The 22,403-nt window shown below is 33.6% G+C and overlaps 1 protein-coding gene across 3 annotated transcripts in view; it reads left to right on the top strand.

The window, feature by feature from the left end:
- The window catches only part of CADM2 (cell adhesion molecule 2), a 1,068,777-nt gene that overhangs the window by 718,067 nt on the left and 328,307 nt on the right, over positions 1-22,403 (top strand). For 2 of the 3 annotated variants that reach the window (XM_019839555.3, XM_019839556.3), the window contains exon 2: positions 9,183-9,209. The exons of the other annotated variant lie outside the window; for it this stretch is intronic. In XM_019839555.3, the coding sequence (XP_019695114.1) occupies positions 9,183-9,209 (27 nt within the window). The remainder of the gene's footprint in view (positions 1-9,182; positions 9,210-22,403) is intronic. 3 annotated transcript variants of the gene reach the window in all.

Genomic DNA, 22,403 nt, shown 5'->3' on the forward strand with positions numbered 1-22,403 from the left:
ATATTTGACTCCGTTGAAAAATATGGATAGCCCAGACCATATTAGTGTTTTTCTTTTTTTCAATTGCTGCCCATGTTTATTAAGACTATATTTGATACAGAAATCTAGGTCATGTTGTTTTTTAATTCATTTATATAATACTTCTAAAATAACTTTAAAAATACCTTTTAAAAAATTCTAATGTCCTCAAGCTGGGCCAGGTTATGGTGCATTTAATGTACTTTTTTTGTTTGTCTTACAATAGAATCGTGAGACCCTTATATCTCAGAAATGTCTGAGATCATATCTCTGAGAAATCCACAAAATGCTTTGTGGATTTCAAGTTTAGATGTAGTAATAATATATTCTCAATTGCTCATCATCTGTTTCCATGCCTTACATAAAAAGTTAATATCTCCCAAACCACAATGTCCACCCTAAAATTCATGTTATGATTAACATTCCTATATCAGTCAAGGAAAAATAGTATTATTTATGGACCCAGAGTGTTAGATAGAAGGTAATGAAAATTTTCTGGAAAATAAATTATACAAAAATCCCTGACTATATCAATATAAAATAAATGTTAAATAGAAGACAAAGCCAGAGAAACATAGGAAAAGAAGATGACACTGAGGTTCTCCATAAGACCCACTGTAATCAAATATTAACAGCCCAGTATTTATCCACCTACTTACAATTGATTCAATAATGTGATTTATTTTCCTGTCACTTATTAAGAATGTAACTAAAATAGTATTGATGTGTCAGACAGACTTGATTATATTAAATTATAGTGAAAACTACTGGAGATCAATTCTAAAGAACTTGGAAATGACATTTCTATTTTTTTTTAATTTTTTAATATGAAATTTATTGTCATACAACACCCAGTGCTCATCCCAACAGGTGCCCTCCTCAATGCCCATCACCCAATTTCCCCTCCCTCCCACCCCCCCATCAACCCTCAGTTTATTCTCAGTTTTTAAGAGTCTCTTATGGTTTGCCTCCCTCCCTCCCTCTCTAACTTTTTTTGTTCCTTCCCCTCCCCATGGTCTTCTGTTAAGTTTCTCAGGATCCACATAAGAGTGAAAACATATGGTATCTGTCTTTCTCTGTATGACTTATTTCACTTAGCATAACACTCTTCACTTGATCATATTCTCTTCATTTGGTTTATGGAGGGATGTACTACTGTAAATAGGCAACTATGTACTGCTTAAATTAGCATGCCTTAAATACTGAATGTATGTTAAATGTGTGTATCCTGGGTCTGAGCTCTTTTAGTGTCAATGACTCAATTTCAGGGACTCATGACCCCATCTGAAGTATAACTCAGGATGAGATCAGAGAAGCAGCAGTGGCTGTGCACAAAATTCTGGAAGTCACTTTTCACCTTGCTGGAGCTCCTCTTTGGGGTGATCCAGTAGAGGACAAAACCAAGTAATTCTTGATCACATGCTCATGCATGAAGGAGCTTGACTTTGCCAGTCACACCAAAGTGATTGCTTTTGGATCCCCTGGGAATTGAACAAGTTACCTAACCTATGCTGAAGCAGATTAGATAGATTCCCTTAAATTATTTCCAAGCACATTTTCTATTTACACAGCTCTTCCAGAATTAGCCCATATTCTAGCAATTAAGAGTTAGGAAACAGAGATTCTATGTTCACTTCATAATTATTTGCTGGAATGCTATAGGCATATCACCACATGGTTCTGGTTTCACATCTCTATTTATACATTTTCTCAAAAAAATATCTTATTTTTTGTTAAACATCTTTTCTGTTTCTGCCCCTTAACTCATCTTTTTTCACTGTTGTCCCTAAGCCAAAGCTGAAAACTGTTGTACTCAGTATAAGCCCCAGGTAGTATTGATTCTCTTATTTTACATCAGTGAATACCAGTCATCCATTATAATAATTGCAAAACTGTTGTAAGTCAATAAATGTGCTGACTAGAAGATGCTTGGGTTCTCTAACTGAAAACTATTCTTTTTTTTTTTTTTTAATATATGAAATTTGTTGTCAAATTGGTTTCCATACAACATGAAAACCATTCTTAATATTAATATGGAGTCCAACAATGATTCTTCCTAGATAAAAATAAAAGTAATAATTATGGTAGTATAATATGAACTGAATAAACTGTTTTATGTGCATATGATTATGCAAAATTATTACATAATATTATATTCTATGTACGCAGATGTACACATATGTATATACACAATAGAGGATGTTTATGTCATATAATTTTCTCACATTGCCTTCTGCCTTATTAATGGTTATATATGACAACTCGAGAATTTTGGTGGCTCAGAAAGTATTCAAATAAGCATATGTATGTAGTTGCTTTACAATTTTGCCATCAGTATTTATAGGCATAAAAGAATCACTTACTTTGCATATGTTTAAATTAGTAAAATAGAATATATTTTCAGTTGAATTATGAGTAAAAATTCTAATTAGAGTAGTAGAAAAAACTGAAAATATGATATCTAGAAAATGGAAATGCATGGGGCGCCTGGGTGGCGCAGTCGGTTAAGCGTCTGACTTCAGCCAGGTCACGATCTCGCGGTCCGTGAGTTCGAGCCCCGCGTCAGGCTCTGGGCTGATGGCTCAGAGCCTGGAGCCTGTTTCCGATTCTGTGTCTCCCTCTCTCTCTGCCCCTCCCCCGTTCATGCTCTGTCTCTCTCTGTCCCCCCAAAAAATAAATAAACCTTGAAAAAAAAATTAAAAAAAAAAAAGATAATAGGAAATGCAATCAATCTCATTGATGTTGGGCATTAGTTTTCTAAGTATTTCTTTATAAAACATTTCTTAAATCTAATAGTGTCCATGCAATGAACAATCTGAACGATGAATATTAAGTTTATCCATTAAAATTAGACACTGAGGGAATAATATGAGACTAATCTTCAACACTATATTTTATTCCAGTAATAGATTCAGGATAATATAAAATAGCTTCCTGGGTTAGTAACATAGATATAAAATATAACTTCAAAGGATAGTCATGTACTTTATTTATTGAGAACCTTTTATTCTGGTAGTGCCTCAAAGCTTTCATAATAATATATGACTGATACATCTAAGGGTTTGCATTTATGTTGTAGTCTCTTCTAGAGGCATGAGTTTGAGTCCAATTTTTTACAAAGTCTTGAAAACTTATCCCTATTCCTATCACAGTGAAAGTCATAAGCCTACAGGGAAGTATGGAATATAGCATAAAAAAAAGAGATTTATAAATTGGTAGTGACTCATGAAACTTAAAGAGATTCTTGAGAGCAAAAGAAGTAAATATAGAATAAGGTAGTGTAAATATCTTATATGTAAACTATCAGTTTTAGAAGCATGGAAACAAAAAGAAAAAGTTCTTAATACAAAATAACTGTTATTTTGATACATACAATTAATTCAGAAGTCAAATGATTAGTTCATAGAGGAAATTAATGTGTCCTACATTTTAAAGTCTAAATTTCATAAGCCAAAATTATTTCAATAGTGCCTGTTAGCCTTACACAAAACATAAATAATTTACTCACATGACAAATTTACCACATTTAAATATAAAAAATATACAGTCAATACTTTACTGTTTTATATACACTATTATATTTAATCATCTTATAAGAAAAGTCATGTAGAAAAAAGGTAATATTTAAAACAGAAATAAGCTTAGATGTTTAACTGAATAAAGATTTTAAAGATTTTTTTTTAATTTTTTTTTTCAACGTTTATTTATTTTTGGGACAGAGAGAGACAGAGCATGAACGGGCGAGAGGCAGAGAGGGAGGGAGACACAGAATCGAAAACAGGCTCCAGGCTCTGAGCCATCAGCCCAGAGCCCGACGCGGGGCTCGAACTCACAGACCGCGAGATCGTGACCTGGCTGAAGTCGGACGCTTAACCGACTGCGCCACCCAGGCGCCCCAAAGATTTTTTTTTATTATCAGAAATTTCAATCATATTACTAATCAATAAAGAGAAAATATAATAAGGAACATGCCTCCCAAGATTACTTTGTAAAGAATCCCTGGCAATAGATCATCTTTTTATAGATGTTTACTTTTATAAAAATATAATGACTTAAAAAATAGTCAAATCGTATATCCCACCTAAATATTAATATAATTCTTTAATATCATAAAATATCGAGTGCTCATCAGACCCAAAGTAGTTTGCACATGGCAATTGTTTTGGTATGTCCCTTAGATTCCCCTTCCATTTTTTTTCTCTTTTTCCCCCTGAAATCTATTTGCTGAAGGCACCAAACGCCAAAATTGCCTGTGTGTGGTTCCCAATATACAAGATTTGACTAATTGCATTGACTTGATGTATTTTTTTGTCCCCTGTTTTTATTGTACATTGAAAGTTCACTGTAGAGACATGATCCCATCCAAATTTAATTATTCTAGCAAAAACAAAACAAAACAAAACTTTTCAAATAGTATTGTGTCCTTTTCCATGGGAAAGGTATGTAATGCCCAGTAGTCTCCCTTTAGTGATGATAGCATGAATGGTGGTTGCTACCTACATACGAGAACTTGTTAGGAACTACGGAATGGTGGTTTTCAAATTCTATTATTTCCTCTTTACTCAGGGACTGGCGTATTTGTATGAAGAGAAATTTCCACCCATCAAATATTTGGTTACTTTGGTGTATAACTTCTCTCACGAACATTTCTTTCTCAAACGTCATTTTTCATACTTGTTTCCCACTGTAAAATTTGTGTTGTTGAGAAAGAAAAACTTGTGAAAGAGATTAGATTCTGTCACACATTTTCAAGTCTTCACATTCTAATGAGCTTTATAGGGAAATGCTAATGTTTAGACCATGTTAGTTGATAGCTAAGAAACACGTTATTTTAAATAAGCTTCAAGTGATTAGTGAAATAATGTGTTTAGCTTTGTGTTTGATGGTGGGAGAAAAATGAGAAAAGGGGTAAAGTACGTGGTTATCTAGACCTGAAATGCAATTAGTTTAATTTCCATGTCTTGAAAGACTGTAATAATGTGGCAAACATCTGATAAAATAAATGTCCTACTACTTCCTTCCCCTTTTCAAATCAGCATGATATCCTTCTTTGTAAAAAGATATCAAACTCATCTGGCATTGGTTAGCACTACAATGCTGTGCTATATCTAATGATTGCATTTTCATGTAGCAGATTTTAACATATGTGCCTGGTGTTTTGGTTATAAATTTGTGAATGGCTTTGTGACCTAGAAAAAAGAATTATCCTCTGTGGATCTCAGTTTCGTAATGTTTTGGATCTCTTAGTTTCATTGTATTTCTTCTAGAAAGTAGTGATAGTGTATTCTCTTTCATTTTTGCAATGTACACATATACATGAGTAACTTTTTCATATTTAAAAAAATTACATTGTACATTATCTATCATTGGCAATGTTTTATTATTTATTTATTTTTGTTTCATTGTAGAAATTTGGTGCAAGGGAAACATCTACTATATCTGAATATGAAGTCATAGATGTCAGTAACTTCTGTCTCCTTGGAAAGTCTAAACACTTTCTAACTTCATGATTTCCATATTAAGAAACAATGATGCTTTATATATAAATTTGCTTATGAAAGGAAGAATACAAAACACTAGGCTAAAATATCAAAGTATTTTGAAAAAATCTACATAGTCTTAAATGAAAAGGTCCATACTGCTTTAGCATTTCCTCCTTGTGAATAAATACCAGTAATATCTTTGCTATTTACTTACTGTTTCATTGCTAAATAATTTTTCAGCAAGACTTTCTAAAGGTAACCACAAATTCCATATGTTCAACACTATTTATACATTGCAGATACTAATAAAATATATCACTCTTTTGTTATGACAGTAGATCTTAAAATAAGAAGTAGGAATTAAAAGAAAATGTGACTAGGTTATATCAATTTTGAGGTAGGTAAAATTTTTCTATTCTCCCCTGAGAATGTCCACATGCCGTATTTATAGTTCTTGTACTTTATTGTGAGAAACACTGTCTTAGATTCACAAAATTCTTCACAAAATTGTTAGTGATAACTTTCAAATAGAAAATCAACGAATTCAATGAGAAAATTGTTAACATAACCAACTAATTGTATTTTTACTTTTTGATCATTTGTATTGGAGTTTTTAGAGGTAACCCTTACTAATATAATACCTAATATTCATTAACTACTCAGCAATCATATGTAACTAGCTATGATAATTCTATTATTATTCACATTTTTCTTCAAAAGCACAAGTTTTCACATTATTCATGTAATTTTTAGCAGTTACAAATTTAATACTATAATAATCTCTGAAAAAATAGTACAAACAACTGTAATGTTACAGTTACAAATGACTGCTTTTAGTATAAATGTGAAGAAATATTGATATCATCTCTAAAACTTTTCTCTGGCCAAAGTACCTTTATTTCCTTTCTTTTCGTTTTAACTATGAATGTTAAAATTGCATTTTTAAGATAATTTTCATCCCTTTTGGGTGGTGTGCAATGTGCACTTTACAATTGACTTATAATTGGGCTATGCTGACAATGGAAAATCTTACAAGTATTGAACATGACATTTATGGCAGTATTGCTGTCATCTTGGCTTCTTTTATTGAATATGCAGAGAATTATAATTGGGCTAAGAAGCCTGGTAGCCTGGCCTCTTTCCAATTATATTAACCAGCCTAGTCTAGTATTAGCTGCCTGAACACACAGAAACAGGCAGAGAGCTTTTGTTTTCCTTTCTATTCTATGTTGGTTTCTACCCTGTAATTTAAGAATACAATCATCTGCCTTCATGCAATGTTTGAGAACTTTCAATTAATCACCTCCATTCCACTGAGAAATGTAAAGATTTACCTTCTCTATTTTTATTTCTTTATTTTTACCTAATTTAATATGAATTTTTATGAAATACGGGTTTTATCTGTTACATATTAAATACCGATTGTCTCAAATATTTCTAAGTGTTTTAGGTAAGTTTTCCTTGAATTCATGCTAAAATTTTTAAGGGATAAATTTGAATTTGAAGAAAAATTTCTCTTCCCATGAACAAATCAATATACACTGACGCACTGAAATATTTTCTTTGAAATTGAGGCAGATAACATTTTGCATATTCTAACCATGCGTTTCAGCTTTGTGTAGTGTTAAAAACAATTCAAAAGAGGAAAATAATGATTAGAAGTCTGATATCTACTAAACATCTACCAAGAAACTAAAAACTAAATTTAATTGAAAAAAAATAGTAAGAAAAGTTTGTTTATTTCGAACACTAGATTCTGTAGTTTTCTTTGTCTATTTTTCCCCTCTTTTTCTGGTTTCTCATTTTAGAGCATTACATATATTTGAGTATTTCCTTTCCAAATAATCCCAACTCTTCCATCTGTAATATTTAAGATCTTCATCTTTGTCAGTGTTTTATCATCTAAATAGAAATATGAAAATAGCCTGCAAAGCTGTCCTACAGAAACAAAACACCACCACAATATATTAGACATATGACACAGGATGTGCATTGCAATAATGTTAGTAGGAGGAAAAAAAATTCTACAAATGACCCCACTATTTATCAATAGGCAAAAAGTGTCACATTCATATAGACTATCGAAAAACATGTAACTGTTAAAATAGTGAGTTAGAAGGCAATGAGTTAACCTGGAGGATGTGAAGGAAAGCTGACTGCAAAGTAATGTGTATGATCCTGTTTGGGGAAACAAAATATGCAAAATATATAGGTTTTTAGCTTTTATATTAGCTTTTTTAATAAGAATTTCAAATTTTATTTTTCTAACAATAGCAAACTATTTAGAGGTATTTGATTATGCATTGTGTCTAGAAGTCTTCCTTAGAGTGGGAGAGAGCCAAAGCATAAGAGACTCTTAAAAACTGAGAACAAACTGAGGGCTGATGGGGGGTGGGAGGGAGGGGAAGGTGGGTGATGAGTATTGAGGAGGGCACCTTTTGGGATGAGCACTGGGTGTTGTATGGAAACCAATTTGACAATAAATTTCATATATTTAAAATAAATAAATAAATAAAAATAAAAAGTAAAAAAAAAAGAACTCTCCTGTATAATGCTTCTAATTTCCTCATTAAGTTTACTTCTGCCCCAAATAGTGTTTACCACTAGGTATAAGTAAATTGAAATTTCTACTCCTTAATGGGAATAATGCCATTTAAAGTAATAGAGTTTTTTCCTTTTATAGCTATGTGGTCAACCAAGTTCCAAATAACTGAAATCTTATGAATCATGCAATTTTGATTTGGCTTTGTAGACCTGATATTTGCAGTTCAGTCAGTGACTCAGTGCCTTAAACCCCATTCTTAGATCACAGATTTGGAAAGCAGACACATTCAGTGTCAAATCCCAAACTTGCTTCTTTCCAGCTGTTTCACAGTCAGCAAGTAATTTGACTTAAAAAAAAATAACGTTTATTTATTATTGAGAGACAGAGAGAGACAGAGCATGAGCATGAGAAGGGCAGACAGAGGGGGAGACAGAGAATATGAAGCAAGCTCCAGGCTCTGAGCTGTCAGCACAGAGCCGGATGAGGGGCTCGAACTCAGAAACCGAGAGATCATGACCTGAGCCGAAGTCTGAAGCTTAACCGACTGAGCCACCCAGGTGCCCCTAATTTGACCTTTCTAAGTCTCAGTTTCCACATCTGTGAGTCAATCAGTAATAACAAAACTTACTTCTTGAAATTGTCATTATTAAGGGGCAGAAATATGGAAAGCACTCAATCTCAGTGCCTGACATTTAGTAAGCCCTCAATAAATGCAGGGGAGTTTATGGGTTATATTTTAACCGTTAAATAATACAAAATATGTTTAAACTATAAGTGTGTATTTCTTTAATTGAATTAACTAAAGTTGAGTTAGGAAGGACATATGGAAAGAAAACATATACATACAGTCCTTAAAATGAATTTAGTGCCTTAACGATGTTTGGTATTTGCACTATATGTCTCCTATCTATCCTACTCTTTCTTATTCAAAGACTTTAACCATATACTAACAAAATATAACTAATTATCACTTTCTTAATTATAGATTCTATTCGTCTAAAGTGTGTTAATTATGTAATCATAAATATTACCCTTTTAAACTTTAATAGGAATAACATATCTATTTTTCTTACTTGATACTCTAATATCTAACATGTTTGTTTTCTTCTTCTTGTGCAATCTTTCCTTGGAACCAGCGGCTGCTTCAAAGAATAAAATGAAAGGTGAGCTCCTGTCATTCTGCATGACTCACCATGATTCATTTTTCTGGTCCGTTGTCTAAGCCATCTAAACTGATGGAGCCAATTCTGTTGGTGATAATACTAGTTCCATGTATGGACATCGGTCATAAATTCCTACAAATATAAATAATATTATTTCACTTATTCAGTTTCTGATATATGTCTATGTTTGCATGATTGTGAGTTTGTTTTCTTGTTTTATTTCTAATTTTATTCCTAGTGGAATACAGTGCTTTTGTGCACCAACATTTGCCTGTTGACCTTAGTTTCCTTGATAAAATTGTGAATACAAAAAAAAAAAAAAATACACCAGAGAATAAAGCTGATAGCAAATGTCTCAAAAGCAAAAATTCACAGAATTACGTGAAAAGAAAATATCTTCCTTTAAAAAGTGAATATTATAAACTGTACATTTGTATTTATGACTTTTCTTCCATTTCCTAGTTGCATTAAGTTTATATTTGCTAGAATCCTGGAAATATAATTTCATGAGAGAGGATGTGCTTGTCTAATGCCAGAATATCTCCCTGAAAGGAAAAAAGACTTTTGGCTCAATACATCTTTACGGTTTTGAAAAAAATCAAATATATGTATGCTACTTTGTCATGGGTTTATAGTTTATATGTGTCAATTATATATTCTCAAGAGCAATCTATATATTTATTTTTTCACCTTCTTATCTAGAAAAATATATATGGTTTATCCTTCATTTATCTTTCAAATATCTTTCATTTATAGAGCAAAACTGCAGTTACCTTATTGGTCACATGTCTATTATCTTCAGTTTCCTCATCTACAGAGTTAGAAATAACAGTAAAAACTTAAAAAGGTTGTTGAGATGATAGAGTTAAGTAAAATATGGAAAACAGTTTGTGGACTAGTATTTTAAACAATGCCAGTTTCCTTTGTTTTTCACAAACCCAGCTCTTTGTAGAGAAGTTTCTGGATCTTCATTGTTTAGCATTGCCTTGCCTAATACCTTCCTGTATGCTCAAGAGGAACAACCCAGTAGTTTTGTCTTTTTCAGTAATTTCCCATATTCAGATCTTCTACAAGCCTACCCTTTTCTATTATCCCTCTCCCTCCAGCCCTGCCTTCCCCCACGTTCATTTGGACAGCTAGTTTTCACACTATGACAGATTCATCTTTGAAGTGTTAACTGCTCCCTATTTATAAATCTAAGCATTTAATGTGCAACTACTATTTTCCTAGCGATATCCTTGTTTTATAGAACACTGAATACACAAAAGACAAGGTGGCAAAATTATTGTTACCCTTTGTTTTACCCTCCAGTATAACTTCTTATGTTGTTTCAATACATATCCTAATAGAATTAGCCAATCCTTGCCACAGTAATTTTCTGTCTGGTGGTGAACAAAAGAAATACATTCATAGAGCATTCAAGAAATTACTTGATAATTAATGCACGTTTATGTATAAGCATAATGTATATTTAAAAAAGCTTAAGAAGTACAACTTTAGGAACGAAGATTTAAAAACAATGTATAATAATGTATTCATTGTAGTATATAGATTTTTGATTGAAAAGGGAGTTAAGGAGATATTGAGATACATACTGAGGTTGAAATACTCTTTCTCAGAAAATGCTTTCTGTGTGTGTTGGGGGGGGTGGACTTGAACTGATTCTTGAAGGATAGGTAGGGTATATAGAAAAAAAAAGTAGTACGTGGAAAAAATAATTTGAAAACATAAGTAAGCAACTGAAAGCAGGAATGAGTACAGTCCATTTCAGGATAGTGATGACACCTTTTGATGAAAATCTATGTTTTTATGAGAGTGAAAGAAAATATGTTTGATGATGCAACGGACAATTGTGTGATTATGAGTCATTACTGCATTTGATTACCTAAAACCTCTTCTCATGATCTCATCTGTGGTCACTTGGTAATTCTTAAAAACAATGGGCAATAATTCAATTTACAATAAACAGGTTAGAAAGTCTGAAGTACAGGAACCAACTTTTAACTGGAAGATTATAATCATAAATTATGTTACAAGTGTCTGTCAAATCAGGTCAGAATTCAAGCTGGCTAGGATTTTGCAATGCAAACATACTTATATGCCCAATTTAGTACTTCTCAGAAAGACATTCCCACTGTCCTACAGCTATCTATTTTATTTGAATCTTCTTTCTCCACCTGTGTAAAAGACTACAGGAGGTTTAAGGACATAGTTTACCCTATGCCTATATTTTTGCCATCTCCCAAGTGTTATGGAGACACAAAATGATACTTTCTAAAATGAACTATGCCTCAAGTAGAAATTGAAATTTTATTTCTAATGATGGTTTGAGACTGATGTATATTATGCAGAGATAACAGAAAGAACTACTCAGTATTTTTATTGTCCAATTTCCATGTCAAGGCAAGTGGTCTTCAAACAGGAAAGACAAAAAATGTGGGAAAGAGGAAAATAAAACCCAAGGTAATGCAAGAGCAGTTGGTTGGCTAAAAATAGTTCATTTCTTCTGACCCAAACAAAGCACATCCCAGGGAACCAAGGGAAGTATCGAAGAAGATTGCATCTCATTCATTTATCCTTATGGAATGATCCAAATGTGGAAAGTTTCTGGAATATTGGAAAGAAGAATATGTCTTGATTTTTTTTAAGGAAAAAGGATTACATTCCAGAAACCATAGACTGGAAAATTTGACATTAAATTCCCAGTAACATTTTAAAATAAGACTCTTAAAACAGCAATTTATGAGTGTTTAGATTAAAAGAGAGTTCACGGAGTCAGTTAGCAGTTATTAGTAATGACATAGAAAATTACCCTAATTTTCTCCCACTCCTTTTTTTATAATGGTTATTATATCAGTATCTGAGGGCAATGGTATAAACATATCTGAATATCATCAAATCTTGTAGCAACTAAACCTTTCCTTATCTGTGCAGAAACTGTCATTCTGAAGATCACTAATTATTCTGTAGTGGTCAAAGTGGTTTCCCAATCCTCATATTACTCAATTTTTTCCTGCTGGATAGATAGATAGATAGATAGATAGATAGATAGATAGATCTTGATCTTCTCTCTCTGTATATGTATATATTTCTATTTCCCTTGGTTTTAGTGTGTCTGTATAGATTTCATCTTAATTCCTCTTTGCCTTTCTTTCTCTCTCATTTTCTATCTTGTTCTGGAATATAGGTTTCATTTAGGTTATATGTCTGATCCCTCAAGAGATTGCTTGTTGCAGTGTTGTTCCACTTCTCTATAGTCCCTTAAGAAGATGAACTTCACTTCCTACAAAATAAAGGAAGCAACTATTTTCTAGATGAATATGTACCCACAACCGATCTCCCTCACCACTATTGACTATTAAGAGAAAGACAAGTGATCCAAACAAATTCCTCTCCTGAAAACTTAAAACTGGAAAAGGTTGGTGGGGAGAGGGGCGCCTGGGTGGCTCAGTCAGTTAAGCGTCAGACCCCAGATTTCAGCTCAGGTCATGATCTTACAGTTTGTAAGTTCGAGCCCTGTGTTGGGATCTGCACTGAGAGTGCAGAGCCTGCTTGGGATTCTCTCTCTGCCTCTCTCTCTCTTTCTCTCTCTCTGTCTCAAAAATAAATAAATAAATAAGCTTAAAAAAACTGATAAAGGGGGAAGGAGAGAATAGGAAAACTGAAAGGGGTAAGAAAAAGGAAGAGAAATGGGAATCAGATTTGTTATACTTTGTGGGAATGAATTTTGTAGCTAGACTGAGTAAGAAGATGAATTAAATTTGAGAAAAGAGAAACAGGAATGTACAAAGAGTGAAAGTGAAGAGAGTGCCCTTATGGTGCCCAGTTCCCTTGTTCTAATAAAGGATTCTATTTTATCCTTGCCCTTTGGGTTTATGACAGAGCTCTCTTGTAGTTAAGCTTCTAGATAGATTTCTTTTGCTTGCAGTCAAGAGAACAGATTAATATAATCACCTTCTTCCTCTAAAGTGTTCTTAGTTGATTTTTGTTAACACTTTTCTAGACTTGATCTTCTATTAACCTTCTATCTGATGTTGCCATCACCCGGCTGAACATTTGAACCTGAATATAAAAACAATCTCCTTTTTTTTTTCAAATCTGAACTTTTGGGGTTTACTATGTCTTCTCATGAACAGCTATTTGCCTAAATTTTCCTAGATGATTTGAAACGTGCTTAATTCTTCCACCTTAATGCACCCATAACTGATCGATTATCAAATGGACCTAAGTTTATGGGGATGAAATGATTGTTTTGGTTTTGGTATGGGGATCGTAGCTTTTGCATGGATCCCGCTTCTTCAAAACATTCATTCCTCAGAGCTTTCCTGGAGTAGTTTCTATTTGTCTCCTGCTTCAATACTCAACATTAGACAATCTATTCTCTATTCATATATCACGGTGAATTCATATAACATCAGTTTACTATCCAAGTTGCATTCATATGCCCTACACTCATATTTCAGCAAGATCACCAATGCTTTGCCACTTAGAGATATGGAAAAAGGTACCTTGGAGTGTTCCTAAAATTTCTTTCCATGAAAGGATTTTATTTCACTCTATCATAAACTTACAGACCAAATGTATCATAGTGATTAATATTATTACAGAATATTACAAAATTTCTAAACAGTTTTAATCCAATAAATATATTTTTGTCTTCAGTCTGATTTTTAGGCTTTATTTTTTATTCAGAATTTGACAGTTATAGTGGGGATAATATTTTATTCCATTTCTAGCTATTACCTTTAATCATATAATCATTTTTCAGTGTTCAAATAAAAATTAACATAATTACTCTGACTTTGCATAAGAATTAAAAGATAATGAAGGACACTCAGCAATCTAAATTGAGATACATATGTGGTTTAGAGAAGAATCAGCATTTCAATTTACTGGATTTAAGTGATAGTCATGCATAATATTATTAAATAAATGATTTATTCATTTATTTATATTGTAAATATAAAGTCTGCTATTCAATCAAAATACAACATTTAGTATCCCGAGTTTCCCATCATATTATACCTTTTGAGGGTGAATTGAAAGGCACATATGAGATTGACACTGAGACATTTCTTTAAAGTATTTTTAGATATTGTCTTCAGTGGAGTATCTATAGCTCAGTGTGTATTGCAAATATACACTATATATTAAGAAATTCCACTTTGTAGTCAGACAGACACAAGTCCAATCCTAATTTTTCAACTTACCCTGATTTGAGCACCTGGAAAATTGGTTAATTTCATGCAACATTCAACTCTTGTGAAAACTTTATGGAATAATGTATAGAAAGGGGTTAACCTGGGGAATGGCACCTAATAAACAGTACATTTTACCTATAGCTATTGCTATCATCATTACTATTATTATGTAAATGATGTCTGTGGAGAAAACAAACATGTAGTCAAAGACAAATCCAAAAACTAAAACTTCTCTTTGAGAATCTGCTATATGTCATCCTCGTGGTGGCTTTCATATGTTTATATTCATTATAACGTTAAAATAAACACATAAAATATAACATGAATGATCCACTTAGGCATATGTAATTTTTCTTTCTTCACATTTAAATATTAAAATCCAAAGTGTATACATGATATCATTAAAGAAGTTCAACCAGGAGTGCCTGGGTGGCTCAGTTGGTTAAGCATCCGACTTCGGCTCAGGCCATGATCTTGCGGTTTGTGAGGTCGAGCCCCTCGTCGGGCTCTGTGCTGACAAGTCAGAGCCTGGAGACTGCTTCAAATTCTGTGTCTCCCTATCTCGGTCCCTCCCATGCTCATGCTCTGTCTCTCTCTGTCTCTTGATAATAAATAAACGTTATTTTTTTAAAGAAGTTCAACCAATAGCAAAAGAAAAGAAAAAATTAAGGAAATTATGTTACAGTGAGATCAATCTAATACTTAAAATGTAAAAATTACTTGCTTTTATTATATGTGAAGAAACTGAGAAGTAAGATTTATATAATTTCTGTTGAAAACATCACTCAACTCCTTTTGTTGAAGCTATGTTTATATTTTAAATTTAAAAGTATAAGGAATTAAGGGGTGCTTGGGTGGCTCAGTCGGTTGAGCATCCGACTTCTTCTCAGGTCATGATCTCTCGGGTTGTGAGTTTGAGCCCCGTGTCGGGCTCTGTGCTGACAAGCTCAGAGACTGGAGCTTGCTTCAGATTCTGTCTCCCTCTCTCTCTACCCCTCCCCAACTCATGCTCTATCTCTCTCTCTCTCTGTTTTTCTCTCTCTCAAAAATAAATAAACATTTTTAAAAAACTGGAAAAATAAAAGTATAAGCAATTAGGGGCACCTGGGTGGCTCAGTCAGTTAAGCGTCCAACTTCAGCTCAGGTCATGATCTCATGGTTTGTTAGTTCGAGCCTCACATAAGGCTCTGTGCTAAAAGCTCAGAGCCTGAAGCCTGCTTCAGATTCTGTGTCTTCCTCTCTCTCTGCCCCTCCCTCGCTCGCACTCTGTTTCTCTCTCTCTCTCTCAAAAATGAATAAACATTAAAATATTAATTTAAAAGTATAAAGAATTTTTCAAACTTTTACATAACAACTACAAAATCTTCAGCAAAAGTAACTTATCAAGAAACAATTATTGAAGCTTAGATTTATTTATCCCACACAAGGCTGATGTAAGGAAATATGCTTGGAGTGTTAGAAATACAGCAGTCCCCCTTAATCCACAGTTCATCATTCCATGGTTTCAGTTACCAGCGGTCAACCTAGTCTGGATGGAAGCAGATGACCCTCCTTCTGATTATTGTCAGGTCAGCAGTAGCCTAATGCTACCTGTGTCATTCACTTCATTTTATGTCATCATAAAGGCATTTTATCATCTAACATCATCACAAGAAGAGTGAGCACAGCACAATAAGACATGATGAGAGAGGGGGAGACCACATTCACATAACTTTTATTACAGTATATGGTTATAAGTTCTATTATAAATATTGTTCTATTTTATTGTTATTGTTAATCTCTGTGTCTAATGTATAAATTAGCCTTTATCATAGTTATGTATGGAAAAAAGCATAGTAAATACAGGATTCAGTATTATCTATGGTTTCAGTAATGCACTTGGGGTCCTGGATGTATTTCCTGCAGATAATAGGGGACTACCTGTAAGGGAATTTAAAAGCATGTTATGTTTCTATAATGGATTCACTAAGGGGTTTGGGTAGAAGGCCCATGTAGATGGTACCTTTTAGAAGGTACATCTACCTTCTACTTCATCTCACTTCTCTAGGAAAATTGCCAAAGATACTGATACATATGATAATGCAATGCTGTTTTTAAAGATATAATTTATTTCTGAAGCTTTTTTTAACTTTTAAAAAACTGGATAACAATTATAATAACTAATATTTTCAATGTTTACCATGTGCCAGACATTACATTGAACATTGTATGTGTGTTTTCTTTTTTTAATGTTTATTTATTTATTTTGAGAGACAGAGTGTGAGTTAGGGAGGAACAAAGAGAGAGGGAGAGGGAAAATACAAAGCAGGCCTGAAACGGGGCTTTATCTCACAACCATGAGATCATGACCTGAGCCGAAATCAAGACTCAGATGCTTAACTAGCTGAGCTATTCAGGTTCTCCTGTATATGTGTTTTCTAATTTAATCCTCACAAAAATCTTTGAGATAGATTCTGTTATTATCTTTATTTTTTTAAATTTTTTTTAATGTTTATTTATTTTTGAGACAGAGGATGAGTGGGGGAGGGGCAGAGAGAGGGAGGCACAGAATCTGAAGCAGGTTCCAGGCTCCGAGCTATCAGCACAGAGCCTGACTGGGGGCTCGAACCTATGGACCATGAGATCATGACCTGAGCGGAAGTCAGACACAACTGACTGAGACACCCAGGCTCCCCATGTTTATTTTTTTTATGAGGGAAATGAATGAATGAATGAATAAATAAATAAGGAAAATGAAGCAGAGAGTTAAGAAATAAGTTAAAAAAATCAGAGGCAACCCAACAATTCCAAATCAGAGTTACTGACTCTTGAGTTCTTTTAATCTATTAAAGCTTCTAAAAATTTCATACTAAATTATCAATATTATGATTCACCTAAATCTTATGTATTTATTTAAATATATTTACCTAGGTCTTACCCACCCAAATAGGATTGGGCTGAGATTGGGAGTAAAGTAGAATGTTGATCTGTTGTTATTAGGAGCAAATAAATTGGACTTACCTATTGGGGTATATTGGCAAGGAAAATATTCTCCCAGTAGACTTCTTGTTTCTAATTCTTTTTAAATTCTTTTTCTGTGGGTCTTTCATTCATTCACCTTATGTTAACCTCACTCCTCACTTATTCTCTCTTGGGAAAGTGAGGAGGTAATTAGTTTCTCAATAAGATGAGTAGTGTTCTAGAAAAGCTTTAGGCATAACTAATGTGAAATACTGAAATCAGAAGAGGGTAACAGGGTTAAAGAGTGTATTCATGAAAATTTTATTGTAAGATGATTCAGGGGGTCAAATGTAGACAACTTTTCTTGTTTTTAAACTGAAGCTTAATTTAATGTGGTTTCTGGTATTTATTTCTCACTGTATAGGGGTTTTGACATGCATTTGCTCTGTGGGCTGTCTTATTACTTACTATTATACAACTGCCCCTCTTCATGTTGCACAGTACAAACTAGTGTAGGTCAGGATAGAAAGACTTTCTAGATACTCCATTCACAATTCTAAAAGAATATTATTTTTCTCTTGATTTAATGAGGTTTCACTCCCCCTTGTCTCTCCTGTATTCTTGAAATGCAAATAAGGGTTTGAGCTTTCCTGTGGACATGTGGAATAACATAACTCATTTGCCCCAGATAGGCTGCAACTTTGTATAGCAATTAGAAATTGGTTTGTGTTGCTACTTTAAGTTTATGTCCTCATATCCGTCATAAATAAATCTTCGTTCTATTTTTTTAATTCTATCGAAATACATCTTACCCAAATGGCAGGATCTTCTGGGATTCAATTCATTCAGTTGGTTCATGTCATCCTATTGTATTAATAAAATTGGTGTTTGCTTATTCTACAGCTGCTGTGTGGAGTTTAGAAAGTCTGTAATTGAAATCCCAAGGTTTGTGGCATCTTACAGGTTTCTAAACAGAAAAAAAAAAGTCTTATAAGGAGAAATGCAGTGATCAATGTTTAACAGTTGGGCATTTAGGGGCAGTTTCAAGATAAGTGCTATAAAGTGCAGAATTAAATTACATTAAAAATAAATTATATTTTATACTTCAAATTAGATGGAGTGATGGTGATGAGTTTTCGGTGGAAAATAATCATTTGACTTGGCATCCTAATATAAAATATTTATCACTAGCAAAGTATACTATTAAACATTTTGGGGAATTTTATCAGAGTACCTGGGTATTAGTATCTGCTCTACTATTTACTTGCTGCTCACATCAGTAAAGTAAGGACAAAAATATCAGTACTACCTACCTCATAGAATTATAATGATATATAAAAAGAATTTATAATGATGATTTTATAATGATATATAAAAAGAATATGTGAAAACCCTTTTAAAATAGCTAATTGATATTTAGATGCATAAGTAGTTATTAGATTAGGCATAATTGCATAGCCAAGGACTTGATATTCAGTAATAAATAAAATGTGGCCCTTGTTCTGAGTCCATTCCAATGATTCAGGTGAGTGGAAAGAACTTTTAATGATGATACCATTTTATGCTTTTTCTTACTGGACACCCTTGGAAAAGGAGTGAACAAGTGTTTCTTAATTTAATAAATTTTTATTGAATGTCTGTACTAGGCTAATATATAATGGAGAGAAGAAATATTTCTTAGTTTTGACCTCATGAGGCTTTCACTCATTTATTCATTCATTTATTCATCCAACAGTTCCAGGGATAGCTACAAATATGTCAGTGAGAAGAAAAAGTAACTTGTATACTAAGGTGTATTGTAACATTATAGGAATTATGAAGAAAAAATAAAACAGAGGAGTAAGACAGGAATGTGTGGGCAGAGTAGAGAATGGAGATGGTTCTAATTTTGAACAAGGAGATGAAGTGAGAGGGTATTTGAAGAGAGTACTGATGCTGAGAGACCAAGCCAAGGATGTCTGGGAGAAGCAATCGAAGAAGAAAAATCAGCAAGAGCAGAGACCTTCAGGCAGTGAGGGACCTGGCTTATTTAAGAGACCTCATGAAACTAGAAAGGCTTGAGCTAGGAGAGAAAATAAGAGAGAAGTCATGGAGGGAATGAGGAACCAAATCACATAAGGATTTTTGTTTTGCTCCAAGTGAGATAAAAAGCCACTGGAAGTTTGAGCAAAGGAGACACATATACTGATTTAGTTTTTATAAGATCAGGTTAGATGTTCTTATGAAAACAGACTGAAATGATAGGCATTGACACATTTTTCCAGGAAACCAGTGGAGTGATGATGTTAGCAGGACTAGAGTCATAGCAATAGAGGTGGTGAGAAGTAATCATAGGAAGTCATACCTACCAGATTTTGCTGACTGAAGATGGAACATGATATAAAGAATGAGATGTAGGATGATTTTAATGTGTTATTTGGTTATTTTTGTTTTTGCCTGAAGTCACTGGAAGGACACATTTACCTTTATAGATGAAGAAGACTTTGGGAGGAACATGGTAAAATAATGGAAACTCAGACTTGAATACATGAAGTTGGAGATCCAGGTGACAATGACAGGTAGAAAATGGCTATTTAAATATGAAATGAAGGAGAAAGTTCTGGGCTGCAACAAAGAAATCTGTAAATAGTTGTCTTTGGAAGTATATAAAGCCGTGAGATTGGATAGATTTATTTAAGTTATAAGTGTGGTTGTTTAGAGAAGATAAAAACCTTAGGACTGAGTTTTCAGGTACTGAAAACTCAAGATCAAACAGATAATGAGACACAAGCTAAGGAGTCAGCAACTGAATTAAATGTTCTGTTTTTAAAGTTTATTTTTTGTTTGGGGGGGTCCAGAGGAGGGACAGAGAGAGAGGGAGAGAGAGAGAATCCCAACCAGACTCCCTGATGCGAGGCTCAATTGCACAAACCCCAAGATCACGATCTGAGCAAAATTCAAGAGTTAGGCGTTCAACCGACCGAGCCACCAGGCCTCTGAGTTAAATGTTCTTGACAGATGAAAACTGAGAATTTATCATTGGATTTATCAATGTGGAGTCAATGGAGACCTTGATAATTGCCGTTTAGGATAAAATATATAGAGGTTAATTAAACCTACATCTGAAGAAATGAAAATTTGCTACTGTAAAACAATGCATGATAGTACAATGAGATCTGATTACAGAGACATTTATTTTAATAAAAGAAGGCATAGGGATAACTTCTTGGAAAAAGCAATGGTCAGGAGAGAAATAAAGAACAGCTAAGTAAGTAAGAAGAGAGGGAAAAAATTCCCACGTAGAGGGAATGGCAGCAAGAAAAGCAACTAAAAGGCAAAATAGCTTCTGTGGAGGAATCAATGGGAGCAAGGGTCAAAATAACAGTGGACATCAAATCCAAAATATATGGGAGTCTTATGGCTTCTGGTCTGATGTCCATGTGTTTAATCTGTTTCATGTTGATTTTTTGTACATGGTATACATTAGTAATACAGTTTCATTGTTTTGCAGATGGCTACCCAGTCTTCCTAACACCATTAATTGAAGAGACTATTCTTTCCCTGTTGTGTATTCTTGTCTTGTTTCTCAAAAATTAACTGACCACATATGCATAGGTTTATTTTGGGGGTTTCTATTCTGTTCCATTGATAAATGCATCTGTTTTATACCAATACTGTACTATTTTGGTTACTATAGCTTTGCAACATGGTTTGAAATCAGGGAGCATAATGCCTCCAGCTTTGTTCTTCTTTCTCAAGATTACTTTGGCTATTTGAAGTCTTCTGTGGTTTTGTACAAATTTTAGGATTGTTTGTTATATTTCTGTGAAAAGAAATGCCACTGGAGTTTTAGGAGGGATTGCATTGAATCTGTAGATTGCTTTGGATAATAGGGTCTTGTTAACAATATTAATTCTTCCAATCCATGAACATGGAATGTCTCCATTTATTTGTGTCCCTTCAGTTTCTTTCATCAATGTCTTATTGTTTTCAGTGTATGGATACTTTACCTCCTTGGTTAAATTTATTCCAAAATATTTTATTATTTTTGATGCAGTTGTAAATGGGATTGCTTTCTTAATTTCTCTTTCTGATAGTTTGTTGGAATATAGAAACACAACTGATTTTTTTATATTAGTTTTGTATCCTGCAACTTCAATAGAATAGTATATTAGTTCTATCAGTTTTTTGGTGGAGTCTTTAAGGTTTTCTATATATAATATTCCACACAGTGCCTTGAAGTTTCTATGACAGAGTGGTTTCCCTATTCTAAAAACAATGGAAATCCATTCAGGGGTTTTCAATGGAAATAAGGATAGGGGTGATAGAATAGTCTCACACGTATAATTTGAAAGAGATTGGTAAATGTTCATGAAGAACAAATTAGAAGAGATTACTACAGATGACAAAAAAGATAAGTTGAATTGTCTGGAGAGTTACAATAGTCCAGGAAAAAAAATAAAGGTAGATTGGCCTAGAGTAGTTATTGGTAGGGGCGCCTGGGTGGCTCAGTTGGTTAAGCGTCTGACTTTGGCTCAGGTCATGATCTCGCGGTTCGTGAGTTCAAGCCCCGCGTCGGGCTCTGTGCTGACAGCTCGGAGCCTGGAGCCTGTTTCAGATTCTGTGTCTCCCTCTCTCTCTCTCTGACCCTCCCTGTTCATACTCTGTCTCTGTCTCAAAAATAAATAAACGTTAAAAAAAATTTAAAAAAAATTATTGGTAACGTCAGAGAGAAACAGATCTGAGAGAATAGAAAATCCTTTCAAGAACACAGTTGAAACATTTAGCAGAAAAAAACAAAACCAACCAAACAAGCAAACAACAACAACAGATAAACAAAATGAAAACAAACTGTGATCCATGAGTTAGGTCGGTATCTCTATTTATAAAGGGTTTAAAATATTTTATTATTCTTCATTTCTCTTTATTGTCAACAACACTGCAGACCTAAAAAGCAGAAACCTAGAATTACAGTTCTGACATTGTCAATATGTCAGCCATAGAAAAGTTCACTTATGTAGTACCATGGAACTGAAGTAAAAGTAAAGAAAAATTGTAGATTATATTACCAAGA

This window comes from Felis catus, chromosome C2 (assembly GCF_018350175.1).
Source record: "Felis catus isolate Fca126 chromosome C2, F.catus_Fca126_mat1.0, whole genome shotgun sequence".
Lineage (NCBI taxonomy): Eukaryota > Metazoa > Chordata > Mammalia > Carnivora > Felidae > Felis > Felis catus.